The 19,379-nt window shown below is 40.8% G+C and overlaps 1 protein-coding gene across 1 annotated transcript in view; it reads right to left on the reverse strand.

Moving 5' to 3' along the window:
* TPH2 (tryptophan hydroxylase 2) overlaps window positions 1-19,379 on the reverse strand; it is a 203,619-nt gene that overhangs the window by 166,180 nt on the left and 18,060 nt on the right. The window contains exons 3-4 of the mRNA XM_075274369.1: window positions 9,955-10,138; window positions 8,287-8,387 (exon numbers count right to left, since the gene is read on the reverse strand). Of these exons, the coding sequence (XP_075130470.1) occupies window positions 8,287-8,387; window positions 9,955-10,138 (285 nt within the window). The remainder of the gene's footprint in view (window positions 1-8,286; window positions 8,388-9,954; window positions 10,139-19,379) is intronic.

The following is a 19,379-nucleotide window of genomic DNA, read 5'->3' on the forward strand; positions in this document are numbered from 1 at the left end:
AAAATTGTGGGTGCACATAACCCCCATATATTCTTTGAATTCCCAGTGAGACAATGGAACTGTATAGCAGTAGCAAAAATTGTGGGTGCACGTAACCCCCATATATTCTTTGAATTCCCAGTCAGACAATGGCACTATATACCAGTATTAAAAATTGTGGGTGCACATAACCCCCATATATTCTTTGAATTCCCAGTCAGACAATGGCACTATATACCAGTATTAAAAATTGTGGGTGCACATAACCCCAATATATTCTTTGAATTCCCAGTCAGACAATGGCACTGTATACCAGTATTAAAAATTGTGGGTGCACATAACCCCCATATATTCTTTGAATTCCCAGTGAGACAATGGCACTGTATAGCAGTAGCAAAAATTGTGGGTGCACGTCACCCCAATATATTCTTTGAATTCCCAGTCAGACAATGGCACTGTATACCAGTAGTAAAAATTGTGGGTGCACATAACCCCCATATATTCTTTGAATTCCCAGTCAGACAATGGCACTGTATACCAGTATTAAAAATTGTGGGTGCACATAACCCCCATATATTCTTTGAATTCCCAGTGAGACAATGGAACTGTATAGCAGTAGCAAAAATTGTGGGTGCACGTAACCCCCATATATTCTTTGAATTCCCAGTCAGACAATGGCACTATATACCAGTATTAAAAATTGTGGGTGCACATAACCCCCATATATTCTTTGAATTCCCAGTCAGACAATGGCACTGTATACCAGTAGTAAAAATTGTGGGTGCACATAACCCCCATATATTCTTTGAATTCCCAGTCAGACAATGGCACTGTATACCAGTATTAAAAATTGTGGGTGCACATAACCCCCATATATTCTTTGAATTCCCAGTGAGACAATGGAACTGTATAGCAGTAGCAAAAATTGTGGGTGCACGTAACCCCCATATATTCTTTGAATTCCCAGTCAGACAATGGCACTATATACCAGTATTAAAAATTGTGGGTGCACATAACCCCCATATATTCTTTGAATTCCCAGTGAGACAATGGAACTGTATAGCAGTAGCAAAAATTGTGGGTGCACGTAACCCCCATATATTCTTTGAATTCCCAGTCAGACAATGGCACTATATACCAGTAGTAAAAATTGTGGGTGCACATAACCCCAATATATTCTTTGAATTCCCAGTGAGACAATGGCACTGTATACCAGTAGTAAAAATTGTGGGTGCACATAACCCCAATATATTCTTTGAATTCCCAGTCAGACAATGGCACTGTATACCAGTATTAAAAATTGTGGGTGCACATAACCCCCATATATTCTTTGAATTCCCAGTCAGACAATGGCACTATATACCAGTATTAAAAATTGTGGGTGCACATAACCCCAATATATTCTTTGAATTCCCAGTGAGACAATGGCACTGTATACCAGTAGTAAAAATTGTGGGTGCACATAACCCCAATATATTCTTTGAATTCCCAGTCAGACAATGGCACTGTATACCAGTAGTAAAAATTGTGGGTGCACATAACCCCAATATATTCTTTGAATTCCCAGTGAGACAATGGCACTGTATACCAGTAGTAAAAATTGTGGGTGCACATAACCCCAATATATTCTTTGAATTCCCAGTCAGACAATGGCACTGTATACCAGTATTAAAAATTGTGGGTGCACATAACCCCCATATATTCTTTGAATTCCCAGTCAGACAATGGCACTATATACCAGTATTAAAAATTGTGGGTGCACATAACCCCAATATATTCTTTGAATTCCCAGTCAGACAATGGCACTGTATACCAGTATTAAAAATTGTGGGTGCACATAACCCCCATATATTCTTTGAATTCCCAGTGAGACAATGGCACTGTATAGCAGTAGCAAAAATTGTGGGTGCACGTCACCCCAATATATTCTTTGAATTCCCAGTCAGACAATGGCACTGTATACCAGTAGTAAAAATTGTGGGTGCACATAACCCCCATATATTCTTTGAATTCCCAGTGAGACAATGGAACTGTATAGCAGTAGCAAAAATTGTGGGTGCACGTAACCCCCATATATTCTTTGAATTCCCAGTCAGACAATGGCACTATATACCAGTAGTAAAAATTGTGGGTGCACATAACCCCAATATATTCTTTGAATTCCCAGTGAGACAATGTCACTGTATACCAGTAGTAAAAATTGTGGGTGCACATAACCCCAATATATTCTTTGAATTCCCAGTCAGACAATGGCACTGTATACCAGTATTAAAAATTGTGGGTGCACATAACCCCCATATATTCTTTGAATTCCCAGTCAGACAATGGCACTATATACCAGTATTAAAAATTGTGGGTGCACATAACCCCAATATATTCTTTGAATTCCCAGTGAGACAATGGCACTGTATACCAGTAGTAAAAATTGTGGGTGCACATAACCCCAATATATTCTTTGAATTCCCAGTCAGACAATGGCACTGTATACCAGTAGTAAAAATTGTGGGTGCACATAACCCCAATATATTCTTTGAATTCCCAGTGAGACAATGGCACTGTATACCAGTAGTAAAAATTGTGGGTGCACATAACCCCAATATATTCTTTGAATTCCCAGTCAGACAATGGCACTGTATACCAGTATTAAAAATTGTGGGTGCACATAACCCCCATATATTCTTTGAATTCCCAGTCAGACAATGGCACTATATACCAGTATTAAAAATTGTGGGTGCACATAACCCCAATATATTCTTTGAATTCCCAGTCAGACAATGGCACTGTATACCAGTATTAAAAATTGTGGGTGCACATAACCCCCATATATTCTTTGAATTCCCAGTGAGACAATGGCACTGTATAGCAGTAGCAAAAATTGTGGGTGCACGTCACCCCAATATATTCTTTGAATTCCCAGTCAGACAATGGCACTGTATACCAGTAGTAAAAATTGTGGGTGCACATAACCCCCATATATTCTTTGAATTCCCAGTGAGACAATGGCACTGTATACCAGTATTAAAAATTGTGGGTGCACATAACCCCCATATATTCTTTGAATTCCCAGTGAGACAATGGAACTGTATAGCAGTAGCAAAAATTGTGGGTGCACGTAACCCCCATATATTCTTTGAATTCCCAGTCAGACAATGGCACTGTATACCAGTATTAAAAATTGTGGGTGCACATAACCCCCATATATTCTTTGAATTCCCAGTGAGACAATGGAACTGTATAGCAGTAGCAAAAATTGTGGGTGCACGTAACCCCCATATATTCTTTGAATTCCCAGTCAGACAATGGCACTATATACCAGTAGTAAAAATTGTGGGTGCACATAACCCCAATATATTCTTTGAATTCCCAGTGAGACAATGGCACTGTATACCAGTAGTAAAAATTGTGGGTGCACATAACCCCAATATATTCTTTGAATTCCCAGTCAGACAATGGCACTGTATACCAGTATTAAAAATTGTGGGTGCACATAACCCCCATATATTCTTTGAATTCCCAGTCAGACAATGGCACTATATACCAGTATTAAAAATTGTGGGTGCACATAACCCCAATATATTCTTTGAATTCCCAGTGAGACAATGGCACTGTATACCAGTAGTAAAAATTGTGGGTGCACATAACCCCAATATATTCTTTGAATTCCCAGTCAGACAATGGCACTGTATACCAGTAGTAAAAATTGTGGGTGCACATAACCCCAATATATTCTTTGAATTCCCAGTGAGACAATGGCACTGTATACCAGTAGTAAAAATTGTGGGTGCACATAACCCCAATATATTCTTTGAATTCCCAGTCAGACAATGGCACTGTATACCAGTATTAAAAATTGTGGGTGCACATAACCCCCATATATTCTTTGAATTCCCAGTCAGACAATGGCACTATATACCAGTATTAAAAATTGTGGGTGCACATAACCCCAATATATTCTTTGAATTCCCAGTCAGACAATGGCACTGTATACCAGTATTAAAAATTGTGGGTGCACATAACCCCCATATATTCTTTGAATTCCCAGTGAGACAATGGCACTGTATAGCAGTAGCAAAAATTGTGGGTGCACGTCACCCCAATATATTCTTTGAATTCCCAGTCAGACAATGGCACTGTATACCAGTAGTAAAAATTGTGGGTGCACATAACCCCCATATATTCTTTGAATTCCCAGTGAGACAATGGCACTGTATACCAGTATTAAAAATTGTGGGTGCACATAACCCCCATATATTCTTTGAATTCCCAGTGAGACAATGGAACTGTATAGCAGTAGCAAAAATTGTGGGTGCACGTAACCCCCATATATTCTTTGAATTCCCAGTCAGACAATGGCACTATATACCAGTATTAAAAATTGTGGGTGCACATAACCCCCATATATTCTTTGAATTCCCAGTCAGACAATGGCACTATATACCAGTAGTAAAAATTGTGGGTGCACATAACCCCAATATATTCTTTGAATTCCCAGTCAGACAATGGCACTGTATACCAGTATTAAAAATTGTGGGTGCACATAACCCCCATATATTCTTTGAATTCCCAGTCAGACAATGGCACTGTATACCAGTATTAAAAATTGTGGGTGCACATAACCCCCATATATTCTTTGAATTCCCAGTCAGACAATGGCACTATATACCAGTAGTAAAAATTGTGGGTGCACATAACCCCAATATATTCTTTGAATTCCCAGTGAGACAATGGCACTGTATACCAGTATTAAAAATTGTGGGTGCACATAACCCCCATATATTCTTTGAATTCCCAGTCAGACAATGGCACTGTATACCAGTATTAAAAATTGTGGGTGCACATAACCCCCATATATTCTTTGAATTCCCAGTGAGACAATGGAACTGTATAGCAGTATTAAAAATTGTGGGTGCACGTAACCCCCATATATTCTTTGAATTCCCAGTCAGACAATGGCACTGTATACCAGTATTAAAAATTGTGGGTGCACATAACCCCCATATATTCTTTGAATTCCCAGTGAGACAATGGAACTGTATAGCAGTATTAAAAATTGTGGGTGCACGTAACCCCCATATATTCTTTGAATTCCCAGTCAGACAATGGCACTGTATACCAGTATTAAAAATTATGGGTGCACATAACCCCCATATATTCTTTGAATTCCCAGTGAGACAATGGAACTGTATAGCAGTAGCAAAAATTGTGGGTGCACGTAACCCCCATATATTCTTTGAATTCCCAGTCAGACAATGGCACTGTATACCAGTATTAAAAATTGTGGGTGCACATAACCCCCATATATTCTTTGAATTCCCAGTGAGACAATGGCACTGTATAGCAGTAGCAAAAATTGTGGGTGCACGTCACCCCAATATATTCTTTGAATTCCCAGTCAGACAATGGCACTATATACCAGTAGCAAAAATTGTGGGTGTATATAGCCCCAATTCTATTGCTAGGGGACTTGCAGGGTATTTCTGAGGTGAAGGTGGGGGGGCACACCGTTGGAACGGGGATTTGGGGTGTATATATGGGGTATACGGGAATACACTGTCAGTGTGTTCCATTCAGGATCCTGGGAAAGCTGGGTTGCGGCGATTGAGCCCGTCAGTGCCACGTTACACTGACAAGCTTCTCCCTGGAATTGAAGTTATATGTAAGCCCAATATATTCTTTGAATTCCCAGTGAGACAATGGCACTATATGGCAGTAGTAAAAATAGTGGGTGTATATAGCCCCAATCCTATTGCTAGGGGACTTGCAGGGTATTTCTGGGGTGAAGGTGGGGGGGCACACCGTTGGAACGGGTATCGGGGGTATATATCGGGTATACGGGAATACACTGACAGTGTATTCCATTCAGGATCCTGGGAAAGCTGGGTTGCGGCGATTGAGCCCGTCAGTGCCACGTTACACTGACAAGCTTCTCCCTGGAATTTAGCTCTTATAAGAGCTGTTGTGGTTGTCTTCTCCTTCCTATCTAGCCTGTCCCTGCCTACCCAGAATCTAACCCCTAGCTAACTGGACGGAAACCTCCGTCCTCGGTGAATTGCAAGCTCAGAATGACGCGAAGCTGGGCGGCGCTGTTCTTTTAAATTAGAGGTCACATGTTTTCGGCAGCCAATGGGTTTTGCCTACTTTTTTCAACGTCACCGGTGTCGTAGTTCCTGTCCCACCTACCCTGCGCTGTTATTGGAGCAAAAAAGGCGCCAGGGAAGGTGGGAGGGGAATCGAGTAATGGCGCACTTTACCACGCGGTGTTCGATTCGATTCGAACATGCCGAACAGCCTAATATCCGATCGAACATGAGTTCGATAGAACACTGTTCGCTCATCTCTAATAGACAGTAGATGGGAGTGTCCTCTATTGCTGTGATCCACAACCTTTTTGCACCAAGGACTGGCTTCAAGCAAGACCAGCTTTCCATGGCCTGGCGGGGTGGGGGCAAGGCTTTGGTCATATGGGGATGGGGTTATAGGTGGGCTCCACCTTGTCGACAGGAAGGGGGTGTGATACGAGAATCTGAGCAAACATAATAGTAATAATAATAATACATTTTATTTATATAGCGCCAACTTATTCCGCAACACTGTACAATTTGTAGGGTTCAAGTACAGACAAAAAGATATAGTACAAAGAAATAGTCACTTCACACAATGGGACTGAGGGCCCTGCTTGCTAGAGCTTACAATCTATGAGGTAGAGGGGGTGACACAAGAGGTAGTAGGGGCAGCATTGCTTATACAGTGGTTAGACAATTTTCTAATAGAGGTTACTGTCATTACAGAAACACAACACTGTATGAGCAAACACCAGTCGTGTCCTTTAATGTGCAGATGGTGCCTGGACATATAAAATTGGAAGGATTTACATTAGGAATTGTGATGTGTCTTTAGTTTGCGCTTGAAGCTGTAGAAATTGGGAGTTATTCTGATTGTCTGGGATAAAGCATTCCAGAGAAGTGGTGCAGCTCGGGAGAAGTCTTGTATATGAATGTGGGAGGTTCTGATAATGGAAAATGTAAGTGTTAGGTCATTGAGTGAGCGGAGAGCACGGGTTGGGTGGTAGACAGAGATGAGGGAGGAAATGTAGGGAGGTGGGACATTATGGAAAGCCTTGTAGATGAGGGTGATAACTTTATATTGTATTCTGTAATGAATAGGCAGCCAATGTAGTGACTGGCACAGACCCGAGGCATCGCTGTAGCATCTAGACTGATAGATGAGCCTGGCCGCTGCATTCAGAATAGATTGTAGAAGGGAGAGTTTAGTGAGGGGAAGACCGATTAGTAAGGAGTTACAGTAGTCAAGGCGAGAATGAATCAGAGACAATAAGTGTCTTTAATGTATCTCTGGTAAGGAAAGGGCGTATTCTGGAGATGTTTTTGAGGTGGAGATGACATGAGTATATGAGTGATTGGATATAGGGGATGAAAGAAAATTTGAGTCAAACACAACCCCGAACATGGAGAATCACTAGATCCCAAGGCTGGATACTTTGCACTAGGCCACATTGCTATGGTAATGTGTAAATTATCGGGTAGTGTGGCATCCTTAGCAGCTACAGGATGCTGTGCTACCTGATAGTTTACATGTTACCAAATCAACATGTTTTAACGTGAAGTATCTAGCTAAGATTGAGGCCAGTCCGCCTCCCCGCATCGCAGACTGCCAAAAAAAATCTCCAACGACCCAGTCCTGGTCCGCGGACCGGTGGTTGGGGACTCCTGCTCTAGGGGAGCAAATTCATGAGTACTAATGGTGCACCATTTTGTCAGGACAGTTACCCTACATTAATACATAGCAGGTGTCCACAGGGAAGAATAGAGTTGAATATAATTTTCTTTTTTATATTTTCTGTTACTTTGTGTAATTCTGAAAATATAATTTTTAAATATAATTTTTTTGGGGGGTAAAACTTGTCAAAGGCCGGGTAACCAGCAAAAAACATGGTGGGTAACAAGTTAACTAGTACTGATCAATGAATGTAGGTTGAGGAACAGACCCTTAAATGTTATATTTGCAGCTTAGTTTCAGACATACTGCAAGTCCTAGTGAATGCACCCTAAATCAATAGGAGATCGTATATCCAAACAAAAATCTGCAGCTGTGTTTGTCCTATGAAAAAAAATGTATCTTCTTAAATTCAGATAAAATGTTGCTAATAACTTTCATTTTGCTCTCAATGTTCTACAGCCAGTAAAATACATACTCTTCAAGCAATAAAAAGTAAGTTGTGGACGAGTTTGTTCATTATATGCATTTATGGTATCATTTATCATCATGTACCACATATATCATACTTACTGGGTGGTCAGCATCCAATTCAGAACCATACATGAGCACCCGGTGGGAACATTTATCAAGTTCTGAAATCTTTCTTGGAAACCAAGGGACTCCATCAAGTTCTACTGTAAAGAAAGAATAGAATATCAAGCTTAAAGGGATTCTACCACTAAAACACTTTTTTTTCTAGTTACCACGTCGGAATAGCCTTTAAAAAGGCTATTCGTCTCTTACCTGTGGAAGTGCTCTCCGCCGCGCCGTTCGTTCAAAATACCGGTTTGTACCAGTATGCTAATGAGTTCTCTCGCAGCGATGGGGGCGTCCCCATCGCAGGAGCAGCGATGGGGGCGTCCCCATTGCAGCTCGAAAACTCACCGCAGCGCCGCCTCTCCGGTCTTCGGTGTCCTCCCCTTGCTTCTTCAGCGTACTGTCGGACGCCTGCGCAGTACGCTCTGTTCGACGAAGATTGCCGAACGTACTGCGCATGCGTGAAATAGCGGTCCCAGCCATAGTGCGGGCACCGAACTTCCGCGCATGCGCAGTACGTTCGGCAATCTTCGTCGAACAGAGAGCATACTGCGCAGGCGTCCGACAGACGCTGAAGAGGCAAGGGGAGGACACCGAAGTCCGGAGAGGCGGCGCTGCGGTGAGTTTTCGAGCTGCAATGGGGACGCCCCCATCGCTGCTCCTGCGATGGGGACGACCCCATCGCTGCGAGAGAACTCATTAGCATACCGGTACAAACCAGTATTTTGAACGAACGGCACGGCGGAAAGCACTTCCACAGGTAAGAGACGAATAGCCTTTTTAAAGGCTATTCCGACGTGGTAACTAGAAAAAAAAGTGTTTTAGTGGTAGAATCCCTTTAATAATAAAACAGGGACATTTGATCACAAAAAATGATGCCCCAAACCCCTGGACTGGGGACCAATAATCCTCTTTTATATACAGGAGGTAAACGTGCTGTTATTGAATGTCAATATGTGACGGTAGCCTTGTATTGCTATAATGATTGACACCACCATCTCCTCAAAAGTGTGAAAGCCTAGCTCTGTGCAAAGGAAACCAATGGCAAAGAAAACACTCTCAGCATAGTGAGGCCATAGTAAAGAGGTTGTCTGCTTTCTGCTGCAATATCTCAGAGTCCATACATAGCTTTATATTGGCATATTTTCATATGTTATTATAAATCTGTGTATGGATTTTGATATATGCTCGATGCTTTTTGCAGCATGTATGTAAAGACCTTCCCCCCATGACCACATATACAGTATGTAGCAAGAGTATCACATCTATAGCAAGAATGCAGCAGTCACATGATATAACTAAATTAACTCCTTCTTGGCTGCATCCTTCATTGCACAGGTGATGAATAGGAGTCTACCACCACATTTTAACCGCTTATATGCTGTTATAGAGTTGGTTAGTGACATAGTGAATTTACCTTTAATTGAGAAATTTCAATCTTGTTCATAAAAAAAAAAAAATTAATTTGTATGCAAAAGCGTGCTGAACGACTCATTTGCATATGGATTAAAAGTTGATTTTTTTCCGTAGCAAGATAGCACTATGTCACTTACAGCCCCTACAACAGCATATAAGTGGTTTAGAAGTGGTTTTGGTGTTGGTAGACTCTCTTTAAAAACCTTCTAATCCTCAAACATGTTGTTACAGAAAGACAGGTCTTGCCTTCATCTTCTTGCCAATTTTTTTCTGCAGGATTCAAGGAGATGACATTTGGATTAAGCTTTAAGAGATGGATTAATTCCTGGGCTTTTTTCTTAGTGCATTCAAATTCTGCATAAACTTCTGCTTCAGAGCTGCCATTTTTGGGCTTTCTTGATTCAATGTGAGTAATGTTCACATATTTTTCCTGAGGAAACCAAAAAAATAAAAGACAGAATATGAGAGAACAAATGAGGACCCCTATTGCTATATTATAAATTACATTTCCTTTACACTGCAAATAATAGTAATGATGGACGTTGGAAGCAGAAAACTACAGCTATGCTTTTATAATGGAGCTTGTATTGTTTTACCTGGCTTGCATATGTCCTGACGTAAGTATACTGAATGCCAAGATGTAGGGGTCTGGCTACATAATATAATTAAAGCAATATATTCATTTTCTAAGATGCAAAGCCATATTATTGTCAAAAGACTTAAGATGAATAAAGGATTATATCAGGAAATAAAGCATTGAACTGTGTAAACACTTTAAAAAAATCACAGAATTATGACCCTTTATTCTTTTCATAGAGGCAGACATGCCATTGTTGCAGCTTCGATATCTGGCCAAGGTGGAGGAATTCAGGGCTCTGTCATTTTACAGCAACTTTCTACAGTGTGCTAGATTGTGTGCATATGCCTAAGCCAATAAACTTCATGGCTATCTGGTGGATTGTTCAATAGACATAAGAGAGGTTTGGAAAAGAAAATGTTGGAAATCTCAATATGTGTAATCTCACTTGTAACTTTCATACTTTTCAGTTGTTTTAAGATTGCTTCAAGCAAACAGAGGTTTGAGACAATGAGCCAACTAGGGTGTTGTGTCATTGTCCAAAGCTGAGCTGAGGCGGGGTATTAAAACTCAGACTACTACCTGCTATTGGTTGTAGAAAGGTTTGTGTTCTCAGAACTTAGCTGGTACTCTGCTGATTCCCTGGTTACTGATTTTGACTTGCTTTCCTAGTTACTTGTTTTCTTACTGTTTTGGTTTTACCCGTGAACGCCTGGATTTGACACTGGCTTGGTTACTATTATTCTTCTGCTATTGATTTGGATACTCCTGTGCTCTCTTGGTTTTACCCGACTTGTAGTCTGCAAATGCGCCTATGTTCTGACACCAGATTCAGTGAGTAAACTGGATTTCTAATCCACAAAGTTCATTATGCCTTTCGACGGGCTTTGATGAAAACCTTAAATGTACTTTGGATTCTACACTATAGAAATGAGTTGGTTTATAGTCAGCTTGTTTTGCTTCCTGTCTTTATCTGCCAGTTTCCTAGAGTGTATTTGGAAATTGCTTAACTGTTCTTGCACACTGGTCCACAGCTGTCTATGCCCATCTCTGTTGGTATAAATAGGGAATAACAAGATAGGTATACTAAAGTTGGAAACTTAAAGAGAACGTTTGACCACCTCCACCAGCTCTAACTCTTTGCATTATTCAATAAGTGCTGCTTCCCTAATTCCAATGCCATTGAAGTTTGTTCTCTAGCCCCCTCCATTCCTAATAAATCAGTGCTGTGAGTTTCAGTAGCTAATATACTCATTAGGCTCTCTACTGGCAAGAGGGAAGCCCTGATATAGAGAAACAGCATGACACTGCCCATCTGACAATAGACAGCCCGATTAGCAGGGCCCCGTGGCGAACTTTTGACATGCCCCCCCCCCTCCTGACTGACACTGAAGACCTGAACCGACTGACACCCTCCCCCCCCTTTCACTCCTGGGTGCTCTATTATGCCCCTGCACACAGTAGTGGCCCCTGCACACAGTATTATGCCCCACAGTGGCCCCTGTACACAGCATTATGCCCCATAGTGGCGCCACTGCTGATTAGTATATTGGGTGTTGAACTAACTATATTCTCAGGAACAGTAGAAACTAGAGAAAAAAATCCAACTATGCAAGAATTAGTGGAGGACCACTTGGGATGACTGAACAGGTTTGTAACAATCAGAGCTGATTGTAAATTTTCCAAAAATTTCAGGTTCAACCAAATCAAATTTTTAAAGTTTGTCACCCACAAACTATTACTGTAGTCTAAGGTCTCTTTAAAATCCAGAATATAAGTGGAGGCCTCAGGGAAGGTATGTAAACATAACAAACAGCAGCTTTTTGGGTTGCAGATTTTATAGCGGTATTTTGAGTCAAGCAAAGAATGGCTACCAAAGGAATGGGAAATATATAGGAAGTACTTATACTTCTACCTTCCGCAAAATTCACCTGGCTCTGGCTCAGAAGACCACAATAAAATCTGCAACAAAAAATGCTGCATTACTGTAATGTGCATTACTCACCTCTCCTGGGCCCCATCAAGGCATCCGCCAGTCCAGCACACTCTCTGGGCCCATTTCATCCTCCTGAATTACATCAGCAGACTCAAGAGTATAATAATAGCAGTTCCATTTTAGACTGAACAAGTGTGCACTAAAACAAAACTGCCAGGTAAACCTTACTAGACAAATCTCAGGAGGTTCGCCCCAACACTAAGCAGTGATAGTTGAATGATGCAAGGCAAGAGTTGGTGGAGGCAGTGAAAGGCACTCTTTAAAGAAACGGGCTTAGACTAGGGGACAAGTTTTCCATAAAATAGCTGCAAACTTAGGGGGCCACATGGTGGCTCAGTGGTTAGCACTGCAGCCTTGCAGCACTGGAGTCTTGGTGTTCAAATCCCACCAAGGGCAAAAAACCTTCTGCAAGGAGTTTGTATGTTCTCCCCATGTTTGCATGGATTTCCATCCCATATTCCAAAAAAGACATACTGATAGGGAAAAATGTACATTGTGAGCTCTATGTGGGGCTCACAATCTACATTTAAAAAAAAAAAATAGCTGCAAACTTAAAATATTAATGCTAGATGCGACAAAAATTGCTGCCAATGCTTTTTTTACACCATCCCCACCACTTTCCAAAAAGGAGACAAGGCCATTGGCTTCCGTAACATTTATAGTCATTTACACCAGAAAACGGATGTAAATGATGCCTAAAATCTGCACCAGTTATGGATTGATGTAGAATTCAGTGGCGGCAGATGGCCCAGCAGAGGTTCTACTTGATTTATAAGAAGTTGTGAGCCTCCTCATAAATCGGCAGGAGATATGAAGACCAGCATTGAAAACACCATTCTCAATAAATCTCCCCCCGTGTTTTTTCACTGTAAAGATGAACTTCATAAAGAAGTTTTATTACTTTTTTTAATGAACCCCTGTACAGAATGTAAATGTATAACTACTATCCTCTTCATCATCAAGAGCATGCATGCATGCTGTTCACTGAAGTAGAAAATTTTCTAAGTCTATTAATAAGTAAACCACAGCAGGCATTTAAGGGAACCTGATACATTGAAAATGCAGTTCAACCTGTAGGCAAAATGTTATAGAGCAGGAGAGGTTGAGCACATTGTAATACAATTTCATGGGAAAAGAGTCAGTATAATATTATAATACTATAATAGGATTTTAAGGATTGGGTTTAGATTTGTAGTGGACAGTCCTTCTTAGTAATTAACTTCACTATATCAATGTGCATACATCTGCCTTCTCTCCCACTCAACAGGGGAGTGATTGGTGTAAAAATTAAAAATTTTGCTAAATTTTAATTGTGAGAGCCCATTTTACTTGAATATGATCACATGCAGGAAGAACATATTTTTCGGACTATAAGACGCACTTTTTTTCCCCAAAATTTGGGGGGAAAAGAAGGGTGCGTCTTATAGGCCGAATGTGGCGCCTGGCATCCGCTGTAATAGAGAGGCGGAAGCCGGCAAGTGATAGACGCCATTACAGGTGCCGGGGCCTGCGACATCGCTGCGCTCCTCTGCCCTGCATGAAGCCAGCAGCGGGAGGAGTGATGCTATTCCGCTCCTCCGTCCCCCCGCCGCTGGCTTCATGCAGGGCAGGGCAGCGATGTCTCAGGCCCCGGCGTCTATCCCTCCCCGGCATCCGCCTCTCTAGTACAGCAGATGCCGGGTCAGTATCAGCGGCCCCTTCTCCCCCGGGGCCAGTCCCCACCGGCCCCGTACCTGTGAAGTTGCAGGCCGGCTCCTGTGCGGCGATATCGCAGGAGCCGACCTGTTCGGGTGACAGCCGGGAGCCTAATGAGGCTCCCAGGCCTGTCACTGCTATATACAGTCCTATGAAAAAGTTTGGGCACCCCTATTAATCTTAATCATTTTTAGTTCTAAATATTTTGGTATTTGCAACAGCCATTTCAGTTTGATATATCTAATAACTGATGGACACAGTAATATTTCAGGATTGAAATGAGGTTTATTGTACTAACAGAAAATGCGCAATATGCATTAAACCAAAATTTGACCGGTGCAAAAGTATGGGCACCTCAACAGAAAAGTGACATTAATATTTAGTAGATCCTCCTTTTGCAAAGATAACAGCCTCTAGTCGCTTCCTGTAGCTTTTAATCAGTTCCTGGATCCTGGATAAAGGTATTTTGGACAAACAATTCAAGTTCAGTTAAGTTTGATGGTCGCCGAGCATGGACAGCCCGCTTCAAATCATCCCACAGATGTTCAATGATATTCAGGTCTGGGGACTGGGATGGCCATTCCAGAACATTGTAATTGTTCCTCTGCATGAATGCCTGAGGATTTGGAGTGGTGTTTTGGATCATTGTCTTGCTGAAATATCCATCCCCGGCGTAACTTCAACTTCGTCACTGATTCTTGAACATTATTCTCATGAATCTGCTGATACTGAGTGGAATCCATGCGACCCTCAACTTTAACAAGATTCCCGATGCCGGCATTGGCCACACAGCCCCAAAGCATGATGGAACCTCCACCAAATTTTACAGTGGGTAGCATGTGTTTTTCTTGGAATGCTGTTTCTTTTTGGACGCCATGCATAACGCCTTTTTTTATAACCAAACAACTCAATTTTTGTTTCCAAAATGAAGCTGCCTTGTCCAAATGTGCTTTTTCATACCTCAGGCAACTCTATTTGTGGCGTACGTGCAGAAACGGCTTCTTTCTCATCACTCTCCCATACAGCTTCTATTTGTGAAAAGTGCGCTGTATAGTTGACCGATGCACAGTGACACCATCTGCAGCAAGATGATGCTGCAGCTCTTTGGAGGTGGTCTGTGGATTGTCCTTGACTGTTCTCACCATTCTTCTTCTCTGCCTTTCTGATATTTTTCTTGGCCTGCCACTTCTGGGCTTAACAAGAACTGTCCCTGTGGTCTTCCATTTCCTTACTATGTTCCTCACAGTGGAAACTGACAGGTTAAATCTCTGAGACAGCTTTTTGTATCCTTCCCCTGAACAACTATGTTGAACAATCTTTGTTTTCAGATCATTTGAGAGCGGGCTGTCCATGTTCGGCAACCATCAAACTTAACTGAACTTGAATTGTTTTGTAGAAATAAATGGTCCAAAATACCTTCATCCAGGAACTGATTAAAAGCTACAGGAAGCGACTAGAGGCTGTTATCTTTGCAAAAGGAGGATGTACTAAATATTAATGTCACTTTTCTGTTGAGGTGCCCATATTTTTGCACCGGTCAAATTTTGGTTTAATGCATATTGCGCATTTTCTGTTAGTACAATAAACCTCATTTCAATCCTGAAATATTACTGTGTCCATCAGTTATTAGATATATCAAACTGAAATGGCTGTTGCAAACACCAAAATATTTAGAACTAAAAATGATTAAGATTAATAGGGGTGCCCAAACTTTTTCATAGGACTGTATTAGTATTGCGGCTGGGTCTATGACCAGCCGTAATACTAATACACAGAATGTCCCATAGACGGCAATACAGTTGTATAAAATAGTAAAAAAAAAAAAGCTTTAAAAATATATAATAAAAATATTAAATAAATAAAAGTTCTAAATCACCTCCTGTCCATAGAATATATATATAAAAGTAGAAAATCATATATCATAAACCACCGGGTTTTTTTTTCAATAAAAGGTGATCTAAGAAATAGATATTCCCCAAAATGGTATAACTAAAAAGTACTTCTGGCCCCGCAAAAAAAAACACTCTATGCATCCCCGTACAGCTGCAGGGTCACCTGTCAATGTGGCCTTGCAGCTGTTGCAAAACTACAACTCCCATATATTAAATATTTTACGAGTTTTTGCTTCAAAATTTTTTTTCCCTATTTTCCTCCTCTAAAACCTAGAGGTGCGTCTTATAGTCCAGTGCGTCTTATAGTCCGAAAAATACGGTATGTTCTACACAAAAATATACCATATAATGTAAGCTGGTTCACCAAGATATCACATTAAGCACCAGTACTACAAGAATATGTACAATCCAATGTCTTGAGTCATACATCTTTTTAAATATCTACTGATATTGAGAATTGTTTTATCAAGTAGGATTATGATACATCCATTTCATCCTTCTACATTGGAGTACAATGGACTATAAGTGACACTAAACTCCTGGGTGGTAACTTGTAATATTTATGAACAGTTGTAACTTTGACACCTTTTTCTAAAAATCCTCATTGAGGACTCTTTCTTGAGGACAGTCTAACCAGCTTTTAAGAAGACCTTTTAAAGGAATTGTCTCATCAGAGATCACCCCTTACACATAAGAGGTGAAGTAAACCCCATGACTTCTCTATTCTGAAACAACACATGGGTCATATTTATTAGATAACCCATGTTGCATTACAGCCCATGGGCATGTCCTTTCACAGATTCTGTATGTCTATCAGTGTCTGTATATCCTGTGGGTACAGTCACTCTCAGAAACAGGTAGTGCTTCCCTGGTGCTCCAGATATACTAATGATAATGCACCAGAATTTAAGTGCAATTTTATTGACTTGTCTGACATAGAAAGTGTAACTTCCAAAAAAGGGTCATGGTGAATTGGGAAAGAGGGCTTGGCTGAAGACAAACCATTTTTGCTCTTTTTACTAACGTAAATGAAGTCAGATTCAGCAACTGTGATAAATCTGGCACAGCTTACGAATGCTTAGTTTACATTTAAACTGTGTTTAAGGCTAAGGCCGCACATGATGGAAAAGCTGCTATTTTAATACCGATTTGTTGTATTTTTTTTTTTTTTTTTTTTTTGAGCCAAGGCCCAGAACGGATTGAACAGAAGGGAGAAGTATAAGAGCTTCTTTAATATTTCCCATTTATTCTGTAGCCAATCCTGGGTTTGGCTCAAAAAACCGTGGCAAAATGTGCAACAAAAAAAAGCAGCTTTTCTTCAACATGGGACCTTATGGCAGTATTAGTAAAGTTGACACACCCAAATGGGTCTACAGCTCCTTTGTTACAACATCTCTGTTGGAGACAATAGCGGGCTGATACATATACACTTAAAGTGGATCGTGAGAGGTTAAACTTATGGGAACATTTACTGCTCACTATTAAGCTCCAAAGAACTGAGATTCAGGGCTGAATAGTGTGCTGGATCAGAAATGCAAGATTCTGACAGAGCAAGGATCTGCACACACAGTCAAGAAAGCCTCATGCAGTTCGGGAGATCAGAAAAGCTTTTTGTTAAAGCCTTCTCTAGGAAAGACTTTCCCAAATCTCATAGGCTGGCATCCAATTCTGTCTTTTTTTCCTATATATATATATATATATATATATATATATATATATATATATATATATATATATATAGTTTGTACATATAACTGTAATACAGTCATGAGCCCATACTGCAGGCTCAAGAATTAGTCTTACAGAAATGTGGCAGAGAAAACAGATGTTTATTTCCTCCAAAGTCCTTCCTTTTTAGCTGACTTTGGTATGGGGTTTAAAGGCATATTTTTAGATATGTTTTTGTTGACCTAAGTATCAGGCTGCAAACTTTAATTCTTCATTTTCTGCATCCTGATATGCAGTTTACAACATATTCCTACTTTCCATTGCTTACTATCGGTAATACATGCTTGGTGTGAGATCTGTGTGTCCAGGATGCCTCTTCCATCACTAGCTAATGTATCAACACTGCTTCACTTTTGTACTACTTTCTCCTTCGATGACTCCATACACACAGTGTGCTAGCCATGTTTATAATCCATTATACTCTTAGGGCTCCATACACATTGTATTATCACAGGTCCCGTGAACCCTGGAGACAAAAGTCAGGACAGGTCCTATTCCTAGCCATTCTACAACCCAGGCTCATTAATGAAACCTGTAGGTCCATGGATATCATCCAAGTACCGTCCATGCCATTTTCTCACAAGTCTGGACTCCTTTGAGGCTGAAAGTAGTTACACCTGTGAGTTGCACTTTTGCAGAAATTGTTTGTTGCTGAACCATGGTGCAACTCATCAGGCGTTACCCAGGCTGCCCAGGGTGGGAATGGCACCCTTCTGAAGAGCACATTCCTGCACTTGGGAAAAATGGGATGACTTGGAAGTTGGTTTGGAGATATGCTTGAGGAAGCAGAGGATAGCTTGAAATGTCACCATCTTGGACAGCTCGAAGAGCAATGCCTCCTCTTAATTGAAAGATGTCTTCTTAGTTCTATGAACAGAACATTGAAGGTAACTTGGGTAACTTGTAAGTAGGCAGACAGGATTTCTGGTGACTAGTAGTGCATCCCCTGCTACAGGAGAAGCATGCTGTTCTTCGCTGTGGTCTGCGATCTTGCACACCAAGCCTAAATTTGCAACTTTTGTTCATTACTTTTCATTGTCAGCTGTTTGTCACTGAATAATTGCACTCCTTTGTAAACTCATCTACCTCAGTAAAGTGGACTTGAGTGAGAGGCAGAGTGTCTGTGTCCTTAATCCCCAGGGTCAGCTTCAGGTGAATTGTGGGGTTTGGTGTCTGAGCAGCAGCTCAGGGGGAGACAACCTGGGCAGAATAGTATTGAATGGCAACAGTATGGATTGTCTGTGACCCCACTAAACCCTCCTCGCACTCTGCTGTTACTGTACATCCAGATGTCATGGTTGTTGAAGCATCAAAATATACAGGTACATAATATAAGGAAGGACTCCCAGTGTTTCCCCATTCTCCATCAGCCTCCCCATCACTGCGATCGCAGGGTTCCAATGGTTGTCATAGCAGTTAGGGGCCTCACAAATACACCCAGCCCTGCCATGTTTAAAATACCTATTAGGTTGTACCAGAGCCCGATAGATTGCTTGTGCAACAATCAAATGATCACATTGTGACAAACTACGGGATTGAAAAAATACATTACATAAAGTAAAATAAAGTTTAAAAGAAAATGAACAACCATTGTTCCATACAAAGTGGTTTTATTGTTTTAAAATGTTAAACAAATAAAATCAGACAAATGGTATCACTGGGATCATTACAGCCCACATCAGAAAACACATTTTTTATTCCCAAAATGATCAATGAAAGGTAATCAATAATCCCATGTCCCACAGAAAGGGATAACAAAAGTTATTCAGTAAGTTTTATGTGC

The sequence above is a fragment of the Leptodactylus fuscus genome, chromosome 5 (assembly GCF_031893055.1).
Source record: "Leptodactylus fuscus isolate aLepFus1 chromosome 5, aLepFus1.hap2, whole genome shotgun sequence".
In the NCBI taxonomy this organism is placed as follows: domain Eukaryota; kingdom Metazoa; phylum Chordata; class Amphibia; order Anura; family Leptodactylidae; genus Leptodactylus; species Leptodactylus fuscus.